Below are 12,612 nucleotides of genomic sequence, written 5' to 3'. Positions count from 1 at the left end.
GTTTAATATCTATATATTTGTGAATTTTCCAGTTTTCCTTCTATTACTGATTTCTAATATCATTCCATTATGGTTGAAGAAGATACTTTGTATGATTTGTATGATTTTATGATTTTAATCTTTTAAAGTTTATTGAGACTAAATTCTTGGCTTAACATAATACCTATCCTGGAGAATATTCCACGTGCACTTGAGAAGAATGTGAATTGTGCTCTATAGTTTGGAGTGTTCTATACATGTCTGTTATATCTATTTTGTATGTAGTGTTGTTTAAGCCTTCTCTATCCTTGTTAATCTTCTATCAAAATTTTGTATCCATTATTGAAAGTGAGGTATTGTAGTCTCCAAGTATTATTGTTGAACTGTCTATTTCTCCCTTCAATTCTGTCAATGTTTCCTTCATATATTTTGGAAGTTGTTTGTTTGCTGTATATGTGTTTATAATTGTTATATATTCTTGATGAACTGACACTTTTGTGAATATATAATGTCCTCCTTTGTCTCTTGTAACAGTTTTTGACTTAAGGTCTGTTTGTCTGATATTAGTATAACCACCCCAGTTCTCTTTTGGTTACTATTTACATGGAATATTTTTTCATTGTTTTATTACTTTCACCTATTTGTGTCTTTTTATATTGTTGAGTGTTGAATTTTGTTGTAATCCTTTAATGATTACAACATTAAATAAGAAGTCTGCCATCACTTTTATTGTTGTTCTACTGTATGCAATATGCATTTTTCTTTGGCTGCTTTTAAGACCTGATTGTTATATTTAGTTTTTAACAGTTTGACTATGATATGCCTAGGAGTGGTCCTTGTATTTCTGCTGCACTATTTATAAAGAGACAAATACTAGTAACAACTCAAATGTCTAAGAATTTGAGAATTGCTAAATATTCATTGATATAATGGAGCGGCATTGAGTAAATATGTAGATTATATTGGTACAAGATAAAGTATATATGAAATAATGTTTAGTAAAAAGTAGAATGTATATATATACAAAGATTTGAAAAAGGAAAAACGTTTATACAAGAAACATAAATTTAATAGAGTTATATAAGTAGTTTTTTAAGGTAAAAGTTTTCTTCCTCTGAAAACCTATTTTTTATAACAGATTTTTGAGATATAGTTCACATATCACAAAATTTTCCCATGCAAAGTATACACTTAAAGTGTACAATCTAATGGTTTTAAATATGTTCATGGAGTTGTTCAACTGTCACCACAAACAATTTTAGAAAAAGTTTACCACCCCAGCAAGAAACCCCATACCTTCTAGCAGCCACTTACCATTCCCCCAACACCCACAGTCCTAGACAATCACTGATTAACTTTCTCTCTCTGTGGATTTGCCTGTTCTGGACATTCTATATAAATGGAGTCATACAGTGTCTGGTGTTTTCTGACTGGCTTTTTCACTTAGCATAATGTTTTCAAAGTTTATCCATGGTGTAGCATGTATCAAAACTTTCTTTTTTATTGTTAAGTAATGTTCCAATGTTATCATTTTTATATCATAATTAACATTATAGTAAAGCCTTTTAGGGTAGATTCCCTAATATGGAATTAGTGGATCAGAGGAAATGAACCTTCATTTCCTATTGTATTTCAGTCTTATTTGTCTATATACCTCAAAAGACTACATCAATAATGTGATTTTACATTAAATTCCTGGAAACACAAACAAACATTAAAGAGAAAATCCTTTGATCACTGCTCTCTCCCACTCCACTCCTCACCCCTTGGGCCTCTTCCTCTACTTTCTACCCTTAGAAGCAGCCATTATCCTGAGTTTGGTACATATCCTTTCAACTCATTTTTAAAAAGTCTCTCCTTCCCCTGTCTCTGTCCGTATATGCATATGTATAGACACATTTTAAAGGTTTTAAATTACATGTTATATGGAGGTTAATGAATCCATTGTGATGCCTGCAACATAAATCCCTATGTGCATTATTAAATAGAACAAAAACTAATTATTATCACTTGTATCCTTCCCATTAATATTCATATCATATAAATAAACCATGGTGTAATGGGAGATGTGAATCCCTATAATTGACTCTAATAGCCATCCTAATAATTCATCCCATGCCCTCAAGATAACACCATACTGTATTTCAGGAGGCTATTTTAATTTCAAGGAAGGTAAACAGGATTAATTTCAAGGGGCTGCAGATTCCGTGTGGGACCAAAGCACTCAATTTGATTATAGATTTGATAATTGATTAACTCATTCTTAAACTCCAAAAGTGGTACCTAAATTACTATATAATGGGAGTAGACAATTAAATCGGCCATTTAAAAAGTGGAACCTTGTGAACTAACCCAAATATTTAACAGGCACTCTGCTGGTATTTGGTTTCATAGGAGAAAATATTTGATTATTTAGTTGTGGAGGAGGACTCTGGCATTATTCAGCAGTCAGAGTGACTGATCAGTTATAACAGGTTTCCTGGCTGCAGTATGAAAGCTAGATGGCCATGATTTGTTACTCAAATGTCTTGATTTCTTTTTTTCTGGAAATGATTTCTCTTTATACAAAATACCTGGTGGCAGCACATATCATTCATATTTTCATGTAGTTGAGTCTGAATTTCTCATGTTTCCTGGGCCGCCTTTAAACTCTGAGGATTAAGATACCATCTCAGGTAATCTTAAGGCAAAGGCCATTTGGTTATTTTTTTTGGCAGCTGGATCTCCAACTGTCTTAAACTATCTTAAGAAAAACTAGGGAAAGGACTGAATAATAAGACCCCAGGGCTTCCCTGGTGGCGCAGTGGTTAAGAATCCTCCTGCCAGTGCAGGGGACACTGGTTCAATCCTTGGTCCGGGAAGATCCCACATGCCGTGGAGCAACTAAGCCCGTGCGCCACAACTACTGAGCCTGTGCTCTAGAGCCTGCGAGCCACAACTACTGAGCCTGCGTGCCACTACTAATGAAGCCCTCGCACCTAGAGTCCCTGCTCTGCAACAAGAGAAGCCATGGCAAGAGAAGCCTGCGCACCTCAACGAAGAGTAGCCCCTGCTCGCCGCTACTAGAGAAAGCCCGCGCGCAGCAATGAAGACCCAACGCAGCCAGATATAAATAAATAAATTTATAAAAAATAAAAATAAAAAAATAAGACCCCATACCAAAATTATTTTTAAAGTTTCAAAATTTTAATTCACTCTATTTAAAAACACTATGCTGCCTTTTTAGATCACTCTACCACTGAATCACTCATGCTAAAATATTATATTGCCTTTTTAGAAGATGAGAAAGCAGTGCTACCATTTTTTTTCGGTTTGTTTTGAATTAGAATTTAGTAGGAATATCAGACAGATACTAGTTGCAGCACTTACCTATATTCTAGCTCCTCTTCCCCATTCATCATGGAGACCTACTCAGTAAATGGAGTTGGGCATTTACATAAAATAGCAAGTGAGGAATGAGCAGAAGCACTGTGCTCGTGTAGAACCCACGCTAAGACCTTTGAGGCAGTGAGAAAAAACAAGATGTGCAGTAAGCCTAATTCAGTTTGGATTTATTTTGTATGCTTAATGATTAGTGTAAAAGAACTGTGCCCATTTTAGCTTATAATTAGCATCCACAACCCCTTTTTCACAGAGCTGTAACCTTAAATTTTTTTTAAAAAAGAACATCTATTATATGTCAGATTCTGGATATGGTGTTTTGTGTATCTTTCTCTCCTTGTTCAACACTTAACAGCTTTTCCGGGAGAGTAGGTATTAGTATTATTCCCATTTTTTAGATGAAGTTCAAAGAGGTCAGGAGACTTGACCAAAGACTGGCAACTGGGGGTTGGGGAGAGCCATTTTGAAATCTGGAAGGTCTGCCGCCCCTCTTCTTGTCAGGCTGTAACCCAGAGCTGGGTTTAAACAGCCTAGAAGGCAGTGAAGCGGGACAAATGCTGGGCTTCACTTCACCAGGCTCTGCTGCCAGGGAGATGTGTGACCTTAGGTATTTGGACTGCAGTGGCCTCTACCCTGAAGAGGTCATCTTTCCACCGCAAACCAGATGATCCGTGAGGCCTGGCGATCCACGTGCTGCAGGGCCCAGTTTCGACCGTTTCTCAAACCGGTGTTGCTGGAGGAAGCCAGCTGACTACCACGCCCTCCTTGGAACTTACCAGGCCGGCCTGTTTCAGTATCTGTATGCTTATCAAGGTGCAAAACATATTAACACAGAGCCTGGCCTTGCTTGCACCTAGGTTTCCCCACACCGCCCCCAGAGTCCACTGTACGAGAATTGGGGAAGAATCCTGGGTGCTTATTGCTAATTACATCTCGCTTGTGGAGAGAGGCTCTTGACAGCGTTCAAAGTGGGGTTCTCGTAGACGCTGCAGACCCAGGGCAGGTTTTCTCCGGAACGCGCGTCCGGGCGTCCGCGGCGGGGTGGAGGCGGAGAAGAGGGTGCAGGAGGTAGCCACAGCGAACTCGCGCAGCCCCGCACGCCGCCCTCCCCCTGCGCATCCTGTGGCGCCGGCCTCCGCGGAGGAAGCTGAGGCACAGCGGCGGCCGCAGGCTAGACACGGGTTGCGGGCCCAGGTGCCACCGCGGGTGCTTCCGACGTCCCCACCTCCTGCCCCCGGGCTACCGGTCTGTCCCCGCCCCTCCGCCTGCCTGCAGGTGAAGCAGCCAAGGCCGCTGAGTAGGTGCGTGGGGATGATTTCACCCGCGCGCTCCGCGCCAGGAGGAGGAGGAGCGGGAGCAAATCCAACTTCCGGGTAGTGAAGCCGCAAGCCACCGGCATCTTGCTTTTTCTTCCCCCCTCCCCCCACTGTACCCCTCGCCTCTCCCTCCTTTCTTTTTATTCCCGGCCCCACCTGCCAAAATGAACAGCTCGGACGAGGAGAAGCAGCTGCAGCTCATCTCCAGTCTGAAGGAGCAAGGTAGGCGGGCGTGTGGCCGCCAGGTGCGGGCAGCCGCGGCCCATGGGTGGGGACGGCTCCAGGGCGCTGGCTTGGCGGTGGTGGAAGCTGGGCGGGAGGGGTTGCGGCCGTCGTAGTCACCCCCAGTAGCTCCGTCACCCGTGGAGAAGCATTCTTCGCGCCCCGCGCGCTTTGGCGAGCTCGGGGCGGAGGGTAACGTGCTTTGCTTGTGCCTGGGAGCGTCGTGCCCGGCAGGGCGGGGAGCGCTACCCGATGGTCGCTTTAGCCGGCCATGGGGGTTGAGGGGAAGGGCCAAGGATTTGGCGGGGACAAGGTCCCACGGTACCACCGTATACGTGGGGGAAGCGAGTGGGGCTGATAATTTTGGAGAGGCGGCGGTTTAGGCAGCTCTGCCGGCCTCGCTCCCTGGCCTTGGCCCCCCCTTGCACGTTGGCGCCTGCGGCGCTGCTTGACAGCCTTTCCGAGCTTTTCATTCTGGTTTGGCCTAGTTCCTCTTTCCTTAGCAGCGAGGATTTGCAGGCCACGGTATGTTTTATCGCTTCCCATTTTTAGCAATTTATTTGTCAGTGAGGCAACACCCTGCCTGTGCGGGGCTTCTTGAATTAGGACTTGGCTCTGGTTCGCAGGAAAGCCATGTACATGCATTTCTACATTGCCTGGTAGCTAGATAAAGAACTGTTTTAATCTCTTAATAAAGAACTGTTTTAGTCAGTGATTTTCATCACTTAACCACACTTCTGAACAAAGCCAAATTAAGATCATATGTGAACCTAACACTTTTTAAATTTAAAATTATTATTACCCTGACCAAAGGTGGCCTGAGAATATGGGTCAAGAAAGAGAGGAACCATGCAGATTTAGGAAGTAAAAATGTGTAGAACATATGTTTTTCTGAATAACTTGCTTACATGGCCGTATAGTGGAAGGGACTCCGCTCTGTGGCTAATCCTGGTGTTTAATCCCAGCTCTTTCACTTCCCTTGACTTAACTCACCAGCTCTGTGAACTTGGAAGAGTCTGCTCCCTTCCGTGGGTCTTATGGTTAATCAAGCCTGACCTGACTCGGCGCAAGAGCTAAAGCAGATGATTTTATGAGGTCTGTCCAGTACTGTGACCTGTTGCTCCTTGAGACCACAAACATACCTTCATAAGGGTATTTTGATCCCTCTGGAGTCCACACTCCTGAGAACAAATCTCAATGTGACTGTTTAGTAACTGTGTGACCTTGGGGAAATTATCAATATTTAACCTCGAAAATGGACAGAACACATTATTCCTCTGTGCTATCTAGCATCTAGAAAGTGCTGGATAAATATTAATGGCTTTTGCCTTCCCAGTACCGTCAACTCCCATCCTAGGTTAGTCTAAGGTCATAAAGTCACAAGAATCAGTGAATCTAGTGGGTGGGCAACATGCCTTTCTGTGGAATTTCTCAAGTGTTTTAGTGAAGGGCTGGATTTTATTAGTATTTTATTCCTAATAACACTACCCCCCTCACCTAACATAAAGACTCTTAATTCATATTCTAGACTGTTGGAGCTTTCATTATTGGTAATATCTGTCAGTAGATACCAGATCTTTTGATGGATGGTCAGTTTTTAAATAATGTTAAAATTTAAAATTTCACTTCTTTTCATGCTGTATATAATTTCAAGGATAATTTAACAGTGCAGATAATCCACAAGTTATTTATATTTGATTTTGGAACACATCTCTGTCTCTGTGTTGGATGTGAGACTTGAGAAAAACAGACGATTCTTAAGTTTCTGGTTCTCCAGTTATGTTGGAAAACAAACAAATCCATGCATTAGTATTTTTAGAGGATATATTTCCTCAATTTTGGGCATGTTAAAGGCAATAGAACAGTTAGACTTTGAAATTTGTGTTTCTTAAAGAGTATACTTTTTTTTTTTAGGATATTGAGTCTGGTTACACAGGTGTTGGGGTTTTTATCAGCCCATGGTGTAATTTTTATACATTTCAAAATAGGGGCATTTGTCAGTGGATCATAGACTGTGATAGCAAGTGACTTATTTCAAGAGTATTTAATTGCTGTTTAACCTACGGAACTAACTGGGAAGCTAGGGATTTGAAGTGGAAAACCTGGCAACTAGGTGTTTGGGCTTTTACCAATATTATGATCAATTTTGTAAGCCGGTGTGTGTGATTTATTTTTAAAAGTAGACAGTACTTTTTACAGCCTGTTAACATTGTGAATAATTCCACTACTATTTAATGTGAACAAGAAGAACCATTATCAATTAAATACTCTGTTTTTCTTTTTTTAGGCTGAGTAAACCTATTCATTTACTCCTTTGACAAATACCAGGTACCTGTCATAAGTGGGGCCCATGTCCTGGGCACTGGGGGAAGAGATGGTGAACCAGACAGACAAGTTTATTGTCTAGTAGACAGTCATTAATCAAATAATCATACAAATCAGTTTGTACAATTAAAATTTGTTTTTCTAGGATAGATTCTTAGAAATGGAATTGTTGGCTTAGAGGGCATATACATATAAAGTTTTGCTAGGCATTGCAAAAGTGCCCCCCTCCCCAGATGGCTGTATCAGTTCACATTCCCCCCAGAAGTGTCCATTTTCCCATGCATTGGTCAACAGTGACCAACAGCAGTCTTTACTAATTTGACAGCCTGACAGGTTGCTTAATTTTTGCCAATCTGATGAACAAAAATGGTACCTTTAAAAAATTTGTTTGACCTGGTTATTAGGTTTGAAATCTTTTTACATGTTTATTGGTCATTTAGGTTTCATCATATCATTTCTTCCCTAGTGTATTTTAAGTCTAAAATTTGAACCCATTCCACAGGAGGGTGTTCAGAAAGAAGGTTGCCATCAACTCTAAATGGCAAAGCTGACAGCAGCCTTCCCTAATGTGAAGTCTTTAGTGGTGTGGTGAATAAGGTTGCTTTTGACAAAAGTTGTGAAATGTAATGACGGAGTCTGTCATAATATGAACAATCTCTAATTTATACTTAACATTCCCTAAGCTCTATGTCTTATAAATCACACCCACTTCTGAATTACTTCAAAACATTGTATGTTCCCTTCTAGTGAATGGTATAATTAGTTATATTATGTCTTTCTAGAAAGTTATATTATGTCCCTTTAAAAAAAATTAGCCAGTGTGCGATTGCTTATGTTCAAGCAGATGTTGAGGTAATGAGGTAATTCTCCTTTTGTCTTTTTTGTGGCTTTATTTTATTGGACTGATTGACATCTTTAATGCACTGAGAAATGGCAACTTGCGATACTATTTCCAATGCATATTTCCTAGCTTACTAAAGTGGACATTTTCCTTACAAAACATAATACAATGTTCAGAATTCTGTTGGGAAATGATAGACTTAGCTCAGCATTTGTTTAAGGTACATGATTTTCTTTGTATTTCATTCAGCCCACATGCATTGAATATTCATAGCCAGGCACTGTGCTAGGCCTCAGAGATATAGAGATGGAAAAAACCTTGTCCCTGCTGGTGAGGAGTTCCTAGTTTAGAGATGGTGGTAGAGTGTCTAACTGGCCTCATTTGGGTCATGTGTTTAAAGTCCTTTGGCCAGCGAAGGGCAGGGCACCTTGATTGGCAGCCTCCACAAAGACCAATGGATTGGAGTAGTCCAAAAAAGAATGGTGTGCCACTACCAGAGGGGGATGCGGGCTAGGAAGACACAAACAGCAGATGTCCACTAAACTGTCATCATCATAATGCTATGTCATTTGGATCTTGTTGAGGAAGGTTTGAAGAGAATGATTGCCGCTTAGCAAAAAGGATGTTCTAATGTAAGACCAAAACAACAACAACAAACAAATAAAAGTTATGGGCTATTCTTGGACTGACACTATTTAAAATGGTAAGATAATTCGTTTTAAAGCAAGGTAACCTTCTTTCATCTTGAGAGTTGGTATCATTTTCTTCAAGATTATTGAGCTAGTGCTTAAGGTACACATGGAAATTAAGTTTATTCTTAGAACAGAGTTAGTAATTAAAAGAGGCTTCCAGTGTTCCCTTGGCTTCCAGGCTAGAAAGTAGCTAGAGCATTATTTTGACAAAAGGGTCTGAAACTGTTGTCTACCACAATGACCCTATTTATCTGGAAAAGCTGAAGCATTGTCAATCTCGGGTCCATACAAAGTCAGTCAGTAGAAAGCCGTTTGGGACTAAATGGTTGCCTTGGTGTCAGGTGCAAACTTGGCTTTACACCACTATTTTCCAAGTGTGGTCCAGGGACCAACTGTATCTGAACAGCCAGGGTACATATGTACTTACTTAGTTACCTCTGAAAAGGCTGGTAAATTTATATTTCTTCATCTGGTTACATTTTTGTAAGATTTATATTTAAAATTTTTTGCTTTTAGAACAAAGTTATTACATGGATTGAGAAAACTGCACAGGATACAAATGAACATCTCAGTTAATTATTTTTAAAAAGCAAGTATGTTTCTAACAACGCTTAAATCAGAACATTTCCAGAAGCCCCTTCATAACCCCTCCAATCACTATCACCTTCCTCTTCCCAAAGATATCCAATGCCACTGAAGATAAGTTTTGCAAGTTTCTGAAATTTACATAAACGGAATCATACAGTGTGTATTATTTGCTTCAGTCCTCTTTCACTCATTATGTGTGTGGGATTTATCAATATTGTTGCATGTAGTTATAGTTCGTTTGTTTGCATTGCTGAGTAGTATTCCACTGTATGAACATACCAAAAAATATTTAAGCTAATATAGTGGAGATCAGGGGTCAGCAGACTTTTTCTGTAGATGGCAGAGATAAGTATTTTAGGCTTTGTGGGCCATATGATTTTTGTAAACCAGAGTATTAAAAATGCATTTTCCTAAAGTTGGTGAGCCACTGCCAAAGAGTCCCCGGTTGGGGTGACCCTCTGTGAGATGGACATTCAGCATGGCCTGAGGAACTACAACTTCTAGTCAGAATTTCACTATCCACCTAACACTGCCATTAGGTAGATCAGCCTTACTTCTGTTTTTTTAAAAAATTAAATTAAAAAATAAACATATGCTCACAGAAGAAAAAAAGCATATGGAATAAAAAGTAAAATTACCTGTTCCTTCTAACTCATTATTTCTCAATCTTTATTTCATTATACTCCCCAAAGGAGTCTTTTTAGACATTTTTTCCCCTAATCACTTCCCCTCCCCATGAAATTTTAATACCGCAGATACACTCTGCATCTTTTTGTGTACTGTGATCCTTTGGAGAGCTACAAGCTGTTGTCATATCTAATATTTTTTTCCTCTTTGAGGGTGACCCATTGATAATGCATGTTCTAACCCCATTTCCATTTCTCAAAGTTATCTACTGTTAACCTTTTGTTGTATTTCCTTCTGGAAATTGTGTTTGTATGTACATATATATTTGTCATTAATATATATTATAGAATTCATACCAGTACATATAGAGTTAAACCTTTAAAAATTGATTGCATAATGTTCCATGTATGGATCTCCCACAGTGTAGTTAATGTCCTCTGGAAAACAAACTTCTGTATTTCTATTTTTTTTTTTATTAAAAATAATGCTTCTGGCAATAGAGAAGAGTTGGAGACATCAGTATGAACTCATGTTTAGCTTAATATAGATACCGATGGTTACATATAGAAATATTTACAGATGTGTATATATGTATTGGGTTAGTATACAGACATTTATTTCCTTGCTCTTTCAGCTGAGAGCCTAGGTGTACCAGTAGCAGTGGGCACATCTAGCTCCAGAACATGGCTTGTAATACCATTCTCCAGTAAAAGGAACAGGGCTCCTGGGAGAAATGGCTGATTGTAGGGCTGGAGTGACTGGGGCAGGATATACACAAGATGAGCCTGGAGTATCTTGTAGTTACTAGAAAGTAAGGAAGTGCTCAAAAAAATGAGCCCACAATGATGGGGATATGTCAAAGAGATATAAGAACCAACTGAAAGAACTTCCAGTGGCCAAAGATGGAACAATTTGAACAACAAAATACTGGATTATAACCCAAAGTATAAAATAAATATTCATGAGTCCATACTGATATAAATAAATGAGAAGAGACACATCTTCCATGCAGAACAGTTCCAAATAATTTATGTATCCTCCCGCTCCAAGGGCCGTGGAGCATAATGCCCTGCTCTGTAAGTGTGGGGTATGCGTAGTGACTTCCTTCCAAAGGGGGGTAAATAGTAACTTTAAAGTGGAGAAACCTGGCAGACATTACCTCAGTTAGGTCATCTAGGTCAACTTCAATAGTGATTTAAGTCATGTTGATAGTGTGTACCTTTGATGTGAGATGATGAAAATGGCACTTCACCTCTGTGGTCCTCCCCTAAAAACCTATAGCCCCAGTCTCATCATGAGGAAACCATCCCAGGTTGGGGAACATTTTACAAAATATCTGATCAGTGCTCCTCAAAGTTATCAAAAACAAGGAAAGTCTGAGAAACTTGTCACAGCCTAGAGATGTCTAAGGAGACATGACTAAATATAATGTGGTATCTGGATGGGATACTGGAACAAAAATAAAACATTAGATAAAAACTAAGGAAATAAGATAATGTATGGACTTTAGTTTGTAATAATGTGTCAATATTGGTCCATTAATTGAAATAAATGTACCATACTAATGTAAGATGTTAATAATAGGAGAAACTGGGTGTAGGATATATGGGAGTTCTACTATGTGTGTAGTTTTGCTATGAATCTAAAGTTTATAAAACCAAAATTTATTCAAAACAGTAATGCTGCTTACATCCTTTGTACACATATATCTCTGTAAGTGCAGCTGTAGGAAAAATTCTCAGAAGTGTTAGATCCAAAATTGTTAGATCCAAAAAGTATGTATATTTTAAACTTTGTTGTGCTGTAGATTTTATTCTGTAGAGCTGTTAACACAGCCAAGCTTTGCTTTAAAATGTAGAAGGAACACTGCTTTTTTCTCTTCTTCCCATGTTGGTTAAGCATTTTATTTCATTTATTTTTTATTGATGTATCTAAGCATTGTAAACATTAAAACACGAGTTCTGAAATTTTTGTTTGGTGCAGTGAACAGTAATATATTAGGATCCTTTTAGTCACTTGATTCTATCTGAAATCCTGTATGGCACAAATCAGGGTATGATTCTGAGATTGAGATTATATATATATATCTCAATATATATGTATGTATATATACATACACACATGTATATATATATATATATTTGTTTGTTTTAAATACGGCTTTGAGGAGCAGTTTTAGATTACAGAAAAATTGAGCAGAAGGTACAGAGAATTCCCTCATCTCCCCCCACCCCCCTGCCCCCGTTTTCCCTTATTATTATCATCTTGCATTAGTGTGGTACAGGTCTTAGAATTGATGAGCCAATATTGATACACTATTGTTAACTAAAGTCCATAGTTTACATTAGGGTTTATTCTTTGTGTTGTACATTCCATGGGTTTTGACAGATGTATGACATGTACCCATCATTACATTATCAAACAGAATAATTTCACTGCTCCAAAAATTTCCTCTGTTCTACCTGTTCATCCCTCTCACCTTACCCTGGAACTCCTGGCAACTACTGATCTTTTTACTGGCTCCGTAGTTTTGTTTTTTTCCATAATGTTATATAGTTGTAATTGTACAGAGTGTAGCATTTTTAGATTGGCTTCTTGCATGTAGCAATATGCATTTAGGCTTCCTACATGTCTTTTGTGC

At 39.2% G+C, this 12,612-nt stretch overlaps 1 protein-coding gene across 6 annotated transcripts in view; it reads left to right on the top strand.

Moving 5' to 3' along the window:
• Positions 1-4,311: 4,311 nt before the first annotated feature.
• SHTN1 (shootin 1) overlaps positions 4,312-12,612 on the top strand; it is a 101,830-nt gene continuing 93,529 nt past the window's right edge. For 2 of the 6 annotated variants that reach the window (XM_082407835.1, XM_082407836.1), the window contains exon 1: positions 4,320-4,898. In XM_082407835.1, the coding sequence (XP_082263961.1) occupies positions 4,841-4,898 (58 nt within the window). In that variant the 5' untranslated portion in view covers positions 4,320-4,840. Of the gene's footprint in view, positions 4,899-9,272; positions 9,350-12,612 lie in introns of all 6 variants that reach the window. The other 4 variants (XM_082407837.1, XM_082407843.1, XM_082407839.1 and 1 more) reach the window with 4 other exon arrangements.

The sequence above is a fragment of the Balaenoptera borealis genome (assembly GCF_965194805.1).
Source record: "Balaenoptera borealis genome assembly, chromosome: 10".
In the NCBI taxonomy this organism is placed as follows: domain Eukaryota; kingdom Metazoa; phylum Chordata; class Mammalia; order Artiodactyla; family Balaenopteridae; genus Balaenoptera; species Balaenoptera borealis.
This window is presented reverse-complemented; position numbering and strand designations above follow the sequence as displayed.